The sequence below is a fragment of the Chelonia mydas genome, chromosome 11 (assembly GCF_015237465.2).
Source record: "Chelonia mydas isolate rCheMyd1 chromosome 11, rCheMyd1.pri.v2, whole genome shotgun sequence".
Taxonomy (NCBI): domain Eukaryota; kingdom Metazoa; phylum Chordata; order Testudines; family Cheloniidae; genus Chelonia; species Chelonia mydas.
In genome coordinates this window covers 46,519,220-46,536,720 of record NC_051251.2, presented here as the reverse complement: position 1 = coordinate 46,536,720, position 17,501 = coordinate 46,519,220, and the positions used below count along the sequence as shown (strand labels likewise).

Genomic DNA, 17,501 nt, shown 5'->3' with positions numbered 1-17,501 from the left:
GCGTGACACAGTGGTGTCCCTTTAAAACTTGCCAATTGCTTAGATAACTAAACATGTATTTTTATTTAGATAGCCTTTATTTGCAGTAGTCAAGATATGCTCTACAGTGAAAACACAGCTGCATAAGCGAGCACTGCAGATACTGAAGTAAGGACGTTACATATTAAGTAAAATTGACAGGTTAAAGGGCCATCACTATCAGATGGCTGGAGTTTTCAAAGCTATCTAACAGATTTAGGCATATATCTTTCATCCAATTTTAATTAAACTTCAACTGAGCTGATGTAGTTTAGGTTTCAGGGGAGAAGAGCAATGTAAGACTTGACTTTCTTGTGGCTGTATAAAAGGATTTTATATTTTAACTGTGCAAGAATCCTTAAAAGTGAATCTAACACTTAAAAATACAAACATTCTATATAATGAAAAATGCTGCAGCCAGTTGTTCCATTTCAGTAAGTTAAATTAATCAATCCAGCAAAATTCAAAATAATTACCTGTAGTACCTGTTTCATGGCTGTGTATCTTGCTTTGCATTAGCAGATCTACTTGGGGATGATACAGCTGCTAACAATCCACTTACTATTTCCCGTCTGATTTCACCAACAATAGATTCTTTGATCTAAAAAAAAAGATTAAACGGAGTTATAAGGTCATTAAGTTATACACAGCTCTGCAGAGGGTAAAATTGCACAGTACAGTAGATTAGATATTAGCTGCATGTCCTAGGATCCATAGTAGCAATGAATGTTTTTAAACAATACAGATGGAAAAGAGTCTTATTTTGCAATACAGACTATCTGAATTTAAAGACTCTGAAAAATCATTGCGTTGTAAACTAAGTAGCTTTCCAGACAGTTTATATTTATTTATATCTAGGGTTACCAGTTTTAGGTTAAAAACTGATAAAATCCTGACTACCTACAATTGTGAGAATAGAATTTTAGTAAATATGCACTGAAAACACCCTAAACGGAGCAATCTTTACAGTGTAAATAGATCTCTGGAGAAGGTCCGCAAGACCTAAAGACACCTCTATCCCCGATACCCACTCCAATTCATTAAGTAGTTCACCTAAATGGTGGGCGGGGCTTTGGCTAGGACCGTGATTTAATATAAATCAAGGAAACAAATTTACAATATTCATGAGGGTTTATTTTTAGCAGAAAAACACCTGCCCACTCACGTTACCAGTTTGCCACTGGAATACTACTTATGCTGCAAAGGCTATTTCACATAATTTCTATTAAAATCTGTTAATTAGGCTTACATATAAAAATTTAAAGGTGATTTAATGCTAGTAAGATCCTAGTTGGAGATGGGGAGGAGCAGAGAATGAGCAGATCACTACAGGCTTCAGTAAAGGAAAAGAAGGAGACCATGATGAGCAGACAAGGTGGTACTACAGCAGTGTATTACACGGATCTGACATGAATTTTAAAAAAATGTAAGGCTGAAAGACTTAGTCTCCATGCCAGTTAGTCTCTTGGTGCCTCTTCTGAGACTACTCACTAGTGCCAACAGTAGTGGCTATTTTGTATTATATAATACACAAGCATGTAGGGACAGAATCAGACAGGCTACCGAATAGCCAAAAGATTGCAACAGTTTTTGGTCTCTACCAAACTGAGCTGGATTTGAACAGGAGACACAGAAGGAAAGACTCCATCTCACATAACCAGTCAATTCCCTGAGCTATCTAATGTACTAATATTCCATTCATTCAAATGGGGTGCTTATAGGATGTCAAACTTCATTAAAGTACAATTTCATTAAGATTCTCCCACACCAGGGTACAGTCAAATAAAAATCATCATCCTAAAAACCAGCTTCTTTAATTTTGGTAAACAACATGCAGAATAATAAAGGACCCATTTTCACTTCTTACAATGCTGCGATCTAAGAGCCAAGAAGCACTGTATGTGATATTTCAGTGGAGGCAAGACTGTAGTTTCATCAAACAAGACAAGTAGTGTTCAGTACTTTGACATTTAACATTGCTGAATTCCTTTCTGTGGGAGTGAGTTCATTTACTCAGAGCTAGCAGTTAAGGTGTTTTTTTTTTTTAAACCAGTAAATAGTTATTGGTCAAAGCTCCCATACACCACAGTCCACCCAAGCACATTCTGAAACACTACATACTTTCTCCTTCCCCAACATGAGATCATGTGGCTATACAGAAGGGGCGGCATTATTTAATAAGCAATGGGTTTAGTATTTGTGAAGGCACATACCAAGAATGCATACTAATAGATTTCCTTTCCTTCTCCAACAAAAAAAGAATTCCAGTGCGAACAATGGAGTTACACAAGGATGACACTTTTCAGTTTGTGGTCATTTTAATGCTTATGAAATGGAAAGATTCTCATGAATGGTATTCAGTAGCATTTGCAGACTCTGCAAAAAACTTCCAGACACCCCTATGCCAATCCACCTAAATCCTGACCTTCAAAACAGTTCCAATTTTGGGCCTGAATCTCTCCTGAATAGGGTGCTAAAACAGTTAAACTGTGTGGCAACTTTGTTATGTGTTCAAACATCACCTGTGGAGTGAGTGCAGGCCAACTAAGTCAACATATTTGAATCCCAGTCTTCAGAGCTAAAAGGCTATTGCACTGAATGTACAGAAGCCTCAGAAAACTCAGACAAATGCCATGAATCTCTCCTCAGAGTGTACATCTTTTTTTATTTCCTATCACCTAAAAGGTTTAAAGAGAAACTTCCACACTGAAGTACATTTGAAAAGAACATTTCCTGAAACAGCAGCATACTTTGACTCCATTTTTCTTTGTTTCCTGGACTACTCTTACATACTGTTTGAATTATAACTTTCTCCTTCCTCTCTCAGCTTCTTCTTCTGCAACATCCGGCAATGATATCATAATCCCACATATGACATTACAGTTTGTTGCCGAAAGAACCACAGAGATGTCACAAATGCAACATTAGGGCTTCTTTGGAAGACCAAATGTAGAACGGTAAAATGAGCTGCCTGGTCTCTACCTGGTCCTGTTACCTGAATCAAGTAGGCAGTTTCCAGAACTTCTCTCACCTTTCTTTGAGCTACTCTACTGGATGCCATTAAAAAACAAAACAAACACAGCCATTTACCACACAGTTACTTTCTATTCTATGTACAGGCGTAAATGGTAGTATCTCAACCCCCCTGGTGCAATGGCAGGAAGCAAATGTCTACTTCTTACGTGCTCATCACAGATACAAGGATGCAATCAATCACTCCAGGTGTACCTCACTAACAGCCACGTTGGGAAACCCTTACTCACACTGCATAGGGCCACACTCTACAAATAGTCCCAGTTGCTTCAGTGGGGCCACTCATGGGTGTAAGGTACTATTTAGGGTTAGCAAGGGTATTGAAAGCTGGACTCGTCTGTTTGACCGCACTGCCAAGTGTTTTCCATATTAGCTAAGCTAGATGTATCCTGTTGTAACATTAGTACTTCACTCAATTTTAACACTGGTGTCCAGCCATTGTACTGCAGTTTTCTCTCTCTTTTCTTTGTCTAGTTAGGCAGTTACCCAGATCTAAACAGATTAAATTCCTTCAGTCTCTTCTCAAACTAGAGGTCATGCTCTCAAGAACCTGTATTATATCATTTACCATTCTGTGCTCCATTTTACAGTGTAAGCATTCCTGCCCATCTAAGTTTAATGGCACAGAAAAATTCTGGGTGTTTGAAAACTTCAAGGATTCTTTATTTTCATTGTTTAGTTTTTCTACCAGAGCACAAAGTTTCAGTGCTTTTGTGGAGAACTGAGGGAGCTCAGAACTTAGCCTATTTAAGTAGGAATAAGGGGGGGCCTCATGTTCCTTTACCCTCCCCGCTCCCTCCCAAAGTCTGGTAGCATAGCTAGGATTGCAATGTGACCCCACTTCTGTCTGTTTCTCCACCTGTAAAATGGGATTATTATTTACTTGCCTGCTTCACAGTGGTGGGGTGAAGGATATTTAATATTTTCACAGTGCTTTGAAGATGTAAAGCGATCTAACAGTGCTATCTGCATTGTGAGTGGCAACACAGGGGAAGGAGGGTGGTGGAAGGCAATCTCCCTAGGGCTGCTACTTTTCCTTCCACACAGGTAGGTGGAGCTAAACTGGCCTGCTTGAGGAAGTAATTTGTACAACTGTACTATGTATAGAGCTGGATCAGATTACTTCCCCACCCCCAACATCCTGGAGCAACTGGGGACCAGGTATTAGGCTGAGGCTCAGAGAGTCACAATTTGGTTGTGGTATGCTCCTGGGACAGCACAACTGCATACTGCCCTTTCTCAGGGTTCACGGCAAAGCCACAATTGAGCCTTAAGTGACCTGCTGAAGGCCAGTGAGTCATTTTCAGAGCTGGGATTAAAACTTTCTGGTTCCCATTCCTGTGCTCAGTGCACAGAGCGAGAAGTCCACATTCCCACAGGAGCACTTCCGGGAGAAAAATATTTGATTTCCTTTTCCCTGGTATTTTCGGTGTCATGAAATTTGAACTATCATGGCCAGTTACATGCAATTAAGAAAATATGTCACTGTCCTATTTTAAAACCAAACCTGCAGAAGAAGAATGTGGCAACCAACCCCCCCTTTCTTTCACAGACAACAGATAACTGGTCCAAACACATGCACACAGATGGGGATCACTATAATGGTTCAGAAGAGCTGGAGTCATTTGTTCTGACCACAGCTCACTCCAGTCACACTCCTGGAACTAGCAATGGTTTTGCGGGAGGGACAGGGAAAGAGGTAGAGAGTAATCTCCTTAAAATTTACTGTTGAGACCTTTTGGATACAATGTTTCATCAATAAATTAACCCCAAATAGCCCTTACTGCCAGATGAACTTCAGAGAGAAACCTTCCAGTGTAATTTTAGTTTGAAGTCTGACATGCTTTCAATGCTACCAAGCAGAGGCCCTGAGGAGCTCTTCCTTACCATCCCCTTAGTACTAACCAGTTATCCTTTATGTGCTCTAGAACACTGGTTCTCAAAGCCGGTCTGCCGCTTGTTCGGGGAAAGCTCCTGGCGGGCCAGACCGGTTTGTTTACCTGCCGCGTCCACAGGTTCGGCCGATCGCGGCTCCCACTGGCCGCAGTTCGCCACTCCAGGCCAGTGGGGGCTGTAGGAAGTGGCACAGGCCGAGGGACGTGCTGGCTGCCCTTCCCACAGCCCCCATTGACCTGGAGCGGTGAACCGCGGCCAGTGGGAGCTGCGATCGGCCGAACCTGCGGATGCAGCAGGTAAACAAACCAGCCTGGCCCGCCAGGAGCTTTCCCCTGAACAAGTGGCGGACCAGCTTTGAGAACCACTGCTCTAGAAGGTGCTGTTAACTGTTTTTCTCAGATATAACAAACAATTATGATTCAACCCATTGGTGGCTGACAGCAGGTCCACTGCTGCAGGCTCCAGTGAATTTGCAGGGAGGGCAGGGGAGAGGATCCTGCTTCCCAGTGTCAAAGAGTTAAGTGCAGTACAACTAAAACCTCAACTAAGCAACATTTTAAAAACCCAGGACCCCAGTAGACTGACCATGTTTTCTCACCTCTCGTATGACTTGCTGCAGCTCCTCGTTCTCCACACTTCTGTGAATTTCATCCACTGAAGGCAAAAGAGGTACTTTTTCAAGTTTTTGTTCCACCTCTGATTTGGAGTCTACAGACTCCTCAGAGCACTCAGCTTGCTGCCCAGTGCCTGCTCTTGCCGGTGGGGTGGGCGTTAAGGCAACAGATGCTCGGTATAACTTCTTGCTTTGGGTCTTGGATTTTCCAGTCAGCTCCGATGAGTTTACAGCAGCTTTTCTACTTGTGTGACTGGAGCACACTGAAGAAGAATCCGAGTTTCCATGAGAGAACAGCGACTCTGATCCCTCTGCTGGAAGAGTTTCCAAACCAAACTCTCCCAGTCCCAACTCTGACTTCAGAAACGACTGCTCTCGAATAAGTTCAGAGACCTAGGAGTGCAGAGAAACCAGTTTGTCTTATTTCCCCTTGTATTTTCTATAATGACTTAAGACAACAACAACTAGAAAAATGGTACTCACTGGTGTGTTGCCTGTGTACCTCACAGGCAACGCCAATTCACACTGTTCTGCAGAACGACATAAGTCATGTGCAGACAGGACTCTCCCTATTTTTCTTATGTATTCAGTCACTTAGTCATTCCATGATATGTACATGCTTTGCCTTTGTGACTGCAACCAAGGATCATAAGGAATAATCTTCTATTTAAAGCCAAACTAAATAAAAATGACTGCAGTGCTGCAAACCACTGACTTTTGTAACAATGGATGCACCCAGTCAAAGCTGATGAAAAATATCCATAAGTCTTGAATTGTTTCTCCCCCGAGTAAAGCAACTGAAAGATGCCTATGTTTCTGCAAATTCTGGAAAGCTTTCTTATGAAGTCTGTTATAGTTCTATTTGTCTAAATCTAAATAAATTAATGACAAAAAGGGTACTTATTCAAGGCTCCTGGAACTGCAAATAACTGACCATAGCATAAAAGAGAAGTACTGCAGCAACCTCACCATGTGCCAACAATAGCCAGCCAAACCCAAGGAACACCTGCCCTCCACACATTTCTCCTAAAACATAAGCTAGATCATGCAAATACTTACATACATGGGTTTCTTTGATCACCTGAGCAGTGCCACTGTTTTCAACAGGACTACTCACGTGGGTAAGTGCTTGCAGGATCAGGCCTCTAATAAATATTAAACCTGTCCCACCTTTCTTAAGAAAGCCTTTTCTAACAATGTTTAAAACAAAATTACTTACCGGTTCCATTACGTTCAGTGGAGAAAAGCATGACAGATTATCAGTGCTTCTGCTGCCATACATGCCCTGGAATATTAAGCAAAATTAGTATATTGAGGTTTGTTTTTTTAAGCTGTCAAATGTTAATAAATATATTGCGTAGTAAGAAACATTCTGAAAAAGTAAAAACATAGAAATCAGGACACATATAAAGCTGGTTAAAGAGGGTCTATTTCAGTCATTTTAAAAGCAGGCCTTTTTCTATGAGAGGTTTTAAAATATATGTATATTTATAATACTCCAAGACTTTAAATTTGGCTTTGGATCACAGTAATCTCAGTTTTTCCTGTGCTCCAAAAATTTCTCCATGACAGAGTCCCACAGAGGAGGATCTGGCCTGTGTCCCTGCTGCTCCTGCACACAGACCTTCTATAACAACATTAAAAAGAACAGGAGGACTTGTGGCACCTTAGAGACTAACAAATTTATTCAAGCATAAGCTTTCGTGAGCTACAGCTCACTTCATCGGATGCATACAGTGGAAAATATAGTGGGGAGATTTTATATACACAGAAAACATGAAACAATGGGTGTTACCATACAGACTGTAACAAGAGTGATCAGGAAAGGTGAGCTATTACCAGCAGGAGAGTGGGAGGGAGTGGGGAACCTTTTGTACTGATAATCAAGGTGGGCCATTTCCAGCAGTTTACAAGAACAGTAGGAGGAGAAATAAACAAGGGGAAATAGTTTTACTTTGTGTAATTACACATCCACTCCCAGTCTTTATTCAAGCCTAAGTTAATTGTATCCAGTTTGCAAATTAATTCCAATGCAGCAGTCTCTCGTTGGAGTCTGTTTTTGAAGCTTTTTTGTTGAAGAATTGCCACTTTTAGGCCTGTAATCGAATGACCAAAGAGATTGAAGTCTTCTCCGACTGGTTTTTGAATGTTATAATTCTTGACGTCTGATTTGTGTCCATTTATTCTTTTACGTAGAGACTGTCCAGTTTGGCCAATGTACATGGCAGAGGGGTCTTGTAAACTGCTGGAAATGGCCCACCTTGATGATCACTACAAAAGGTTCCCCCCGCTCTCCTGCTGGTAATAGCTCACCTTTCCTGATCACTCTTGTTACAGTCTGTGTGGTAACACCCATTGTTTCATGTTCTCTGTGTATATAAAATCTCCCCACTATATTTTCCACTGTATGCATCCGATGAAGTGAGCTGTAGCTCAAAAAAGCTTATGCTCGAATAAATTTGTTAGTCTCTAAGGTGCCACAAGTACTCCTTTTCTTTTTACGGATACAGACTAACACGGCTGCTACTCTGAAACCTATAACAACATTAGCTGTGAGAGGTAAGAGAAACTGTCAGAGACTATGTCATTCTCATCAGTGCCATGGTCTGAGATGGAGTGGCAGAAGCAGACACACAAGAGTACTTTGTTGAAAGGGTGGGGGAAGAGGGAGAATTAAAGAAAAGACGAGACATGAAACAGTTTCTCTCCTACCCCACTGACACACACGTGTATGTCTCTTTTCTTTCCCAGAAGAATGTTTGTGTTACTAGTGCTTCCTTAATTGTTGAGTAGGGGTACATATATAGTTTGTAGGATGGTGGCAAAAGAGGAGCAATAAAAGGAAGCAAAGCAGAGACAGAGAAGGGGAAGGAAACCAGAAGAAAGGTGGCACAATGAAAAGCAGAGACAAATTTGCATCTATGTCCAGTCCTTCATTCACTGGGGGGGCAACACTAGCGGTAGCACACTCCACCTCTTTGAGGCATAAGTATGCACCTCCTGTTGCTCTCTACAATGACTTTTGGCTAGCAAAGGAGCAGCGTGGATGAACTCCTGAGGGAACACCTCCAGCCCCTAGGGTTGCAGTGATGCATGATGGTTACGGTTGTGGAAGTTCAGGTAGATTTCTTGGGTGGGGATTGAAGAAAACAGGAGAAAGAAGAATGGCAGAAGTGAAGTGGTGTGAAAGCCCAGGGTGTGAGAACAAGATCTGCACAGCTAGGTGTTAATAGTTTAGCCTCAAAGTGGGGAACACTGTATTTTAGTTTGTTTTCCCTGAGCTTGGACTTCCTCTTCAAATTTGAAAGACCCCCTGACAGATAACAATGAAGTGTCACTTCTGAACTAAACTAAAAACACACCTCCAAGAATCAACAGATTATCTTCCCAACTAGTCAAGGAAAATATTCAAAGCTTTGGTTGGAGACTATTTTGATTTCCAAGTTGGTGTCTTCTGCACTGTAAGGGAGACCTTGTGGTTTACTTCAGCATGCAATTAAAGTAAACGCGCTGCTAAGATATATGAATACTTATTGCAGAGCAACACGCACTGTGAGCGTCTGAGGTCTGTAAGGTGAAGACATATGTAAAGTTCTAAGCTGTTCCTCCAGAGCAAGTAGACGTTCCTCTAACTGCATTTCTAGCTCCTGTAGCTCCATGCGGACTGATTTTCTCAAACTCTGGAGTTGATCAGCTTCGTATCTATATGCAGGTAAATGATAAAGAACAACAGTATTCTGTTAGCCAAGAGCCATAATCCATCATATCCTCTGAAGCAACATGGCAGTAAGGACACCAGAATCCACGGTGCACCTCAGTATTGAATGATGCTCTTTCACAGGAAACCTGCTGCCACCTGAGTAGTAGTGAAGGGAAAGGGAGCAAAAGGATAAATTCAAAGAGAAAACTTATGTCAGTGGCTATCTGTAAAAGAGAGGGGGGTTGGCTGCCACATTCCTTTTCTGCATAACAGGGATGTGTTCCACAAGTTTCAAATTAAATTCAATATAAGTCAAGCATATGGAGTTTAGACATTTATACACATTTTTTTAAATGGATTCGTTTCAAAATTAAAAAAAAAACAAACCAACAACAACATCATGATCAAAATTTATTTCTCCTGCCTGGTTCTCTCTTCACAAGCAGTGGTAGCAACAGGGTCAAGAGGCCATTATCAACAGGCAAACTGCTTGTGAATTTAATTAGTTTTGAATTAGGCAAGTCAAGAGCTGCTTTAAATGTGTGAAGTAGATGAGCAATATTTAAACTGTTCCAGATCAGCTGGATGAAGCTCTTATTGAAATCCATGGTCAGGACAGTTAAACATTGCCAAAATAATTTTTAAACTGCACGTGGCAGCTGGGGGTTGAAAGAACATCTGAACACTTTGCAATGTATTTATTTCTGTATAAAGGGGGGAGAGAAAAATATCTAAACCAAAAACATTTAACCTAAAAAAATTACAAGTGGCCTTTGATAAAAGCTCATTAAAACCCACAACTATCAAAAACACGCAGGGGAGTGAGACAAGGGTTCTGCTGACTGGTGCAAAAGGCGGACCAGAAAAACCAGAAGAGAAGAATTACAGGCATGGGGATGGGGAGATAGCAACCAAAATGTGAGAGAAAATTCAGGCCTTGTCCTGCTGAATGGCAAGTCAATGAGAAAATTGCCTTTAACTTCAATGGGAACGGGAGCAGGTCCCTATCATATAATAGTTTCTGTTGGACCAAATAAGTTTAGATGTGTGCTTATTTTCTCTTTTTTTAAAAAAAACCTCATAAACAATGATATTTACCTTTCTTCTTCAGTCATGTGCTGATAAACTGTTGTTTGCTGACGCAACATAGTCAACTCCAAATCCATCATTTGTGTTCTAAACAGGTTTAAACTCTGCCTCACAACCTGTAGTTCCTGAAAAGTATTCTAGAAAGGTATGAACAAGAAGGTGTCACACACACAATTTTGTTTATAGGCCCTGATCCTACAATTGGATCCACACAGGTGGACCTCCACCCGCATGCAGAGCTCCACTGACTTTCACACAAAGGCCCACCCACAGGTTACATGACTGGAGTCACAGGCTGAAGTAGTTAAGACACAGAAAAGCGGCCAGTTTAAAAAACTACTGAGAAATTTGGGCTTAAGTTTTAGTGTCTGACCCTGCAGACACTCACTCCCATGAATAACTTTCAACATGAATCTCGTTCCACTCACTTCAATAAGACTACTCGTATTAAAAAAAATTACATACATGAGTGTTTGTGAGATTGGGCCCCTATTTGTAAGCTCTTTAGAGCAGTGCCTGTGTCATCATAGAATCATAGGACTTGAAGGGACCTCAAGAGGTCATCTAGTCCAGTTCCCTGCACTCAATGTAGAACTAAGTATTATCTAGACCATCCCTAATAGGCATTTGTCTAACCTGCTCTTAAAAATCTCCAGTGATGGAGATTCCACAACCTCCCTAGCCAATTTATTCCAGGGCTTAACCACTCTGACAGTGAGGAAGTTTTTCCTAATGTCCAACCTAAACTGCCATTATTGCAATTTAAGCCCATTGCTTCTTGTACTATCCTCAGAGGCTAACAAGAACAATTTTTCTCCCTCCTCCTTGTAACAACCTTTTATGTACTTGAAAACTGTTATGTCCCCTCCCAGTCTTCTCTTCTCCAGACTAAACAAACTCATTTTTTCAATCTTCCCTCATAGCTCATGTTTTCTAGACCTTTAATCATTTTTGTTGCTCTTCTCTGGTCTTTCTCCAATTTGTCCACATCTTCCTGAAACTTGGCGCCCAGAACTGGACACAATACTCCAGTTGAGGCCTAATCAAAGCGGTACAGAGGGGAAGAATTACTTCTTGTGTCTTGCTTACAACACTACTGCTAATACATCCCAGAATGATGTTTACTTTTTTTGCAACAGCGTTACACTGTTGACTTATATTTAGCTTGTGATCCACTATGATGCCCAGATTCCTTTCCGCAGTACTCCTTCCTAGGCAGTGATTTCCCATTTTGTACGTGTGCAACTGATTATTCCTTCCTAAGTGGAGTACTTTGCATTTGTCCTTATTGAATTTCATCCTATTTACTTCAGACCATTTCTCCAGTTTACCCAGATCATTTTGAATTTTAATCCTATCCTCCAAAGCATTTGCAACCCCTCCCAGCTCAGTATTATCCACAAACATTATGGCATTATCTAAATCACTGATGAAGATATTGAACAGAACCGGACCCAGAACCAATCCCTACAGGACCCCACTCGATATCCCGTTCCAGCTAGGTTGTGAACCACTGATAAATACCCTCTGGGAATGATTTTCCAACCAGTTATAGTAGCTCCATCTAGATTGTATTTCCCTACTTTGTTTATGATAAGGTCATGCAAGACAGTAAGTATCAAAAGCTATACTAAAGTTAAGATATGCCACATCTAATGCTTCCCCACTATCCACAAGGCTTGTTACCCTGTCAAAGAAAGCTATTAAGTTGGTTTGACACAATATGTTCTCGACATATCCATGCCGATTGTTACTTATCTTATTATCTTCTAGGTGTCTGCAAATTGATTGCTTAATTATTTGCTCTATTATCTTTCCAGGTACTGAAGTTAAACTGACTGGTCTATAACTACCGGGGTTGTCCTTATTTCCCTTTTGACAGACTGGCACTATATTTCCAGTCCTCTGGACTTTCATCCATCTTCCATGATTTTTAAAGATAATCGCTAATGGCTCAGATATCTCTTCACTCAGCTCCTTGAGTATTCTAGGGTGTATTTCATCGGGCCTTGGTGACTTGTGTCTGTACAGTACACAGCACATTCAGGGTACTACAGAAATATTACTAGTTATTAATAAAAACAAATGTACTGTTCCTTACTTCATACAGAGGTAGAATGGATGATCTGTGAGTACTGTAGGAGCCAACAGCAAGATCGTGTCCTCTCATCGCAGGGTACTAAATAAATAAATAAAAAAGACAAACCACTGTAATTGAAAACACCAATAAGACAATTTTACAAATCAATCCTCATGCACTCAGACACTACGGTGACGGACAGCAGTACAGAATCCTAAAAGAGAAGGTCAGCTGTGCAGAGTCTGAGAAGGAAATTAAAACATGCAGCACCAGTCAAACAACAACGCCTTTGTGGCAATACGTGCTCTACAACTGATATAATTACGATGTAAGGGGGTTTTGATGTGAGGGGGGCATGCAGAACAGCCTTCAAAGAGGAGAGAGACAGGACATCATTGAAGCATGTTTTCCTGTAGACTCAGTACCAGCAAAGCGTTGAATTAAAACTTGAGATAGAAAAATAACCATGTCGCAATTATCATGTTGGCCGCAGGAAACAGGAAGGAAGGCTATGTTTGGGCCTATATCATTTATTTAACGTCTTTGACATTTAAGTAGTTCTGACTAACCTGCTAATGCAGCATAAAAATGGATTACAAGCAACTATCACCTCTAGGGCTGCAAAGAGGATTTGTATAAACAAACAAAAACAGGGCACCATTTTCACATCATGATCACACAGACCTTCACTGTGCAGATTTGCCCTTTTTGTATTTTACGTCAACCTGTTGCCGGCATCCAAAGGTCCCTGCCTTCATAGTTTTTCAGAAAACCACTTCTCTTTGTTTTGCTGCATCCAGGAATGGAGCAGCAAGGCAGAATTTGCAAAGTGTTACACGTACACACATGCTGCATTGAAAACAACTGCACATAGGTGAAGCATTTGAGAAAAATGTGGTTTGACCAATGTAATTCTGAGAGAGTTCAAAGGGCAACTGACATGCCATAGAAAATCTGAAATACATTGTAAGAGGAGGTTTGCTTAAACATGAGCATTATAAGGTTTTCGTCCCTCTCTTCCCCACCCTCTGAAATTTATCTGTTCTTCTTTATCCCTGACCCGAAGTTGCAATCTAGTGTTTGGAACTTTTCAGTCATCTTCGCAGCAATTACTTGTCATATGACAGAGGACAACTTTGTACAAAGAATAAAGAGAAGCGACAAATTCTCATGCAAACATGTCCAGTAATAATACTGATGGAGTGAAATATAGTAATCAGGATAGAGACTCTGGCCTGGCTGAGAATATATTTGGTGTGGGATTGGGATGGGTGGGTGTCAGACCCTATCTACATTAGGATATTTTACAAAAATTATTCCCACTGATGCTCATTTGTATCAGCTGATCTGGTGTTCGCACCAGTAAGAATCCTGCTAAAGACATGGCTCCAGTGGCTTCTTCTTCACCAGGGTTAGTTAACATGATGGTGAGAAGACTGTAGTGCTTCCATAGCCTTGTCTATACATGCTTTCACTGGAAGGAATTTCTCTGTAAAATTCTCAATCTAGACATGAGGTCCGAGTCTGAAAACACGTACTACCAGCACAGTGCTTACAGTGCTGAGCAGTCCCAGTGGTTTGAAAGTCAATATAGTCAGCCCTATGCCAAGACTGGGTGCTAAATTTTGACAAATGGCAACCATAAAAGGATCAACAACTTCATTATCATTCATCAATTCCACTGGTACCCACACATGTACTAGGCACTTCTGACAGACAGAACTCCTCATCCCTGTGCCAAGGAGCATACAGACTGAGGTCCTGGACGTGCAACAGTGTGCACGCAAGTTGATGCCCTGCCCCGCATCAAACCCATCAAAATGAATGGGGCTCCACAGGGGCATAAGAATCCACCCACAAACGTCACATGAGAGGACTGGGGTCCAACACCCTGATCTGGCAACTGCTCTGACCATGTAGATTCCAATGCCCAGGCAGAGCAGCCTACAGGATCAGGGCCAAAGTTAGCCAGCAAAGAGGATATCAAGCCAAAGAGAAGGTGGAGAAGGAAGGATATCAATAAGACTATGAGGTTAATCAGCAAGGGCTAGTGCCTGGCATAACTTGGTAAAGAGTGGGTTTTACATTTTAATGTATATATTCTGAGTAATCAGATGTCCAAGCTGGCTAGTTTCACATATGCATTACGGCAAAAGTGGGTCTTAACCAGGGACTTTAATGGGAAGAGCAAAGCATCTTGTGGATCGGCTGGGGACCGGAACAGTGTTCCACGTACAGGGATGGCACAAATGGACAGATAGAGATGTCTGTGAGATACAGAGACTAATGGAGTATTGAGGCTGGTGGAGCAGAAAGGATGGAGAACGTAAAAAAGAAAATGTTGGCTAACTGAAGGCATGGAGTGAAGAAGAGGGAATTAAGCAGATCCTTGAAGGTGAGGACAATAATGTGTAAAATAAAATAAAATCTGAGCAAGTCTAAGTTAGACAACACAGTTCATTTTTTCACAATTTCACAAAGTACGATCATCATTGTGTCAACTGCATTAAGGAAAGCCAGTAAAAGCAAAGCCAGCTGGGGGTTGGAGAGATGATCTTACGCAGAAGTTCATAAATAACATCAAATTAACCCTGCACAAAATGTCACATTTTGGAGCATCATGTTACAACTTGATTTATTTGACAGAACACACCTGGGATAAATCTAGGTCACATTTAAGACTAGATTAACATTTTGCATTGACTTCAACAGCAACAACAACCACCAAAAAAAACCCCTTTTGACCGCAGCTCTGAATTTGATTTTCTCTTACCTGAGAGAGATTCTGCAGAGAGTTGCGGATATCATGCAGGACTCTGCGCAACTGCATTTCAACAGTAGAGGGCGGGTTAATGGCATGAGGCCGATGAGGATATCCAGCATGCCTTGGAGAGTAGGGGCATCCAAAAGCAGAAGCTGGTGCACCGCAGGAAGATCCTGAGATGCTTGGGATGCTATGGTTGCTCAGTGTTCTCATATGTTCACACAAAGGCCTGTCTTGCCAATCAGAAGGAATAGAGTGGAGAGAACATGTTGACTGAGATGTGTGTGCTGGTATGGACAACGGGCAGCTCTGTGATTTGTTGTGACTGGATTCATTCACTGACCTGCTCAGCCCACTCTGGGAAGTTTCTTTTTTCGTGGGTGAAGGGGCAATGAACAGCGTGGTTTTACAGGTAGGTGGACTGTCATTTGTCTTGGTCACTGATTTCTTGTCCTCATCCACCGGTTTCTCTTCCCCTTCGGGTGTATACTTGTAGGTGAAAGAAGGGGGACTGCACAAAGTCTCTTTTCCTGGAGATAACCGGACATTTACAGAAGAGACAACTCTCACAGGATTCAGTAATGTAGTAGGGAGGGATTGGGACCGCCTCAGAGGATAACCTGATCCGGCAAACGGGTGTCTCTGCTTTAAGAGGAGGAGATCTTTTGACGTGAGTAGAGTGCGCCCTACTCTGGAATCAGAAGTGCTGCTGATCTTCGTCTGCGCTCTTTGCAAAGCAACATTAACCCTGTCCACAGCAGAAGGGGATGAACTGCTGCTTTCAATGGATGCCATTGATCTGAGAATATGGTGTGTTTGGTACTGAGGAAATTCGCATTCACTGCTTTTGTCCAGATCACTCTCATCACTGCCTTCCTCTAGTAATTCAGATTCCTTCTGCTGAGTGGAAACCTCTTCACTTTCTGTACTGAAATCCCCTTGACCCATATCTGATGTCTGAGTCTGCTTGCTTTTACTACCTTGGCTCTCATCAGATACATGTTCCATGATTTTCTCAACATCTCCTGTTCTGTTCTTAGAAGGTACTTCAACTTCTATGAGGAGAAATTCCTCCTTTTCCTCAAACTCATTGAAATCCATCTGTTCTTTGGCTATTGGTGTCTTAATCTCCTCACCAAGCGACTTCACTGTTGTTTCACTGTCACAGCTGTCAGCGCTGCTTCCCATAGCCTGTAAAGACTCATGAACCTGTGAAAGGCAAAGCAGAGATAGGAGAAATGCCAAAGGAAGTGAGAGAACACTAAGAATACAACTTCTACCTTAATAAAATTCAGGCTAGTGACAGAGAAAGTCCATACTTCTGGGGGAAAATAATCCTAAATACAGGTATTCAATGGGAGGGAGAAATCTGGGAATCACTAATGCTGAAAGAACTATATTGGAGAGGAAGTTAAACAGGAGTATATAATGAGATACGACACTGAAACAGGCCAAGGCAAATACAATAAAATAGATGTTACAAAGCATGTGAGCCAGGGTCCTTTCTATACAACTTTATAATATTACGTTCCATTCTAGATACCTCATTGCCAAAAATATAAAATGAAGGTAGATCGGAGAGAAAGAGCAAAGTAATTTGGGGGCTTCAGGGACTTATAAAGAAAAATATTAGAACATAGCAAATACATATATTTTAGGTAAATGATGACTATGGGGGAGCAGGGTGTCCAGATATGATGCCACTGGTATCTGAAGGTTCTTATTCAACACCGATACACGAAGGTGATAATTGTCTTGGAAATATCTAGGTACATAGAAGGGGTAGACACCAACGAGTGAGAGGAATTATTAGATGAGAGCACTTGGTGTCACTTTGAGGTATGGGATGAAATTAAGAATGGGAAAATTTAGGTTGAACACATATTTCATTTATTTAAGAACACACACAAAATCCCAGTACTGTTACATGACTTGGAACCATCAAGCCTTGAGGAGGGGGTTGGACTAGATGACCTCCTGAAGTCCCTTCCAACCCTGATATTCTATGATTCTATGAAGTTCCACATGTTACCAGCCCCGGGGTGGGCCAACTACGGCTCATGGGCTGCATCCAGCCTGTCAGACCTTTTGATCCAGCCCTCGAACTCCCACCGGGGAGCAGAGTCGGGGCTTACCCCGCTCCTGATGGGGAGCGGGGTCAGGGGCTTGCCCCGCTCCACATGTGCCATGGCTCCGCGAGGCTCCCGGAAGCAGTGGCATGTCCCGTCTCTGGCTCCTACACATGGGGGCAGCAAGGGGGCTCCACATGCTGCCCTCACCCCAAGTGCCGGCTCTGCAGCTCCCATTG

The 17,501-nt window shown here is 41.8% G+C and overlaps 1 protein-coding gene across 10 annotated transcripts in view; it reads right to left on the bottom strand.

Moving 5' to 3' along the window:
* ITPRID2 (ITPR interacting domain containing 2) overlaps positions 1-17,501 on the bottom strand; it is a 60,509-nt gene that overhangs the window by 1,298 nt on the left and 41,710 nt on the right. For 5 of the 10 annotated variants that reach the window (XM_037912097.2, XM_037912093.2, XM_043525069.1 and 2 more), the window contains 7 exons: positions 15,203-16,402; positions 12,451-12,528; positions 10,359-10,486; positions 9,112-9,262; positions 6,780-6,845; positions 5,546-5,953; positions 495-619 (listed from right to left, as the gene is read on the bottom strand). In XM_037912097.2, the coding sequence (XP_037768025.1) occupies positions 509-619; positions 5,546-5,953; positions 6,780-6,845; positions 9,112-9,262; positions 10,359-10,486; positions 12,451-12,528; positions 15,203-16,402 (2,142 nt within the window). In that variant the 3' untranslated portion in view covers positions 495-508. The remainder of the gene's footprint in view (positions 1-494; positions 620-5,545; positions 5,954-6,779; positions 6,846-9,111; positions 9,263-10,358; positions 10,487-12,450; positions 12,529-15,202; positions 16,403-17,501) is intronic. The other 5 variants (XM_043525068.1, XM_043525070.1, XM_037912094.2 and 2 more) reach the window with 1 other exon arrangement.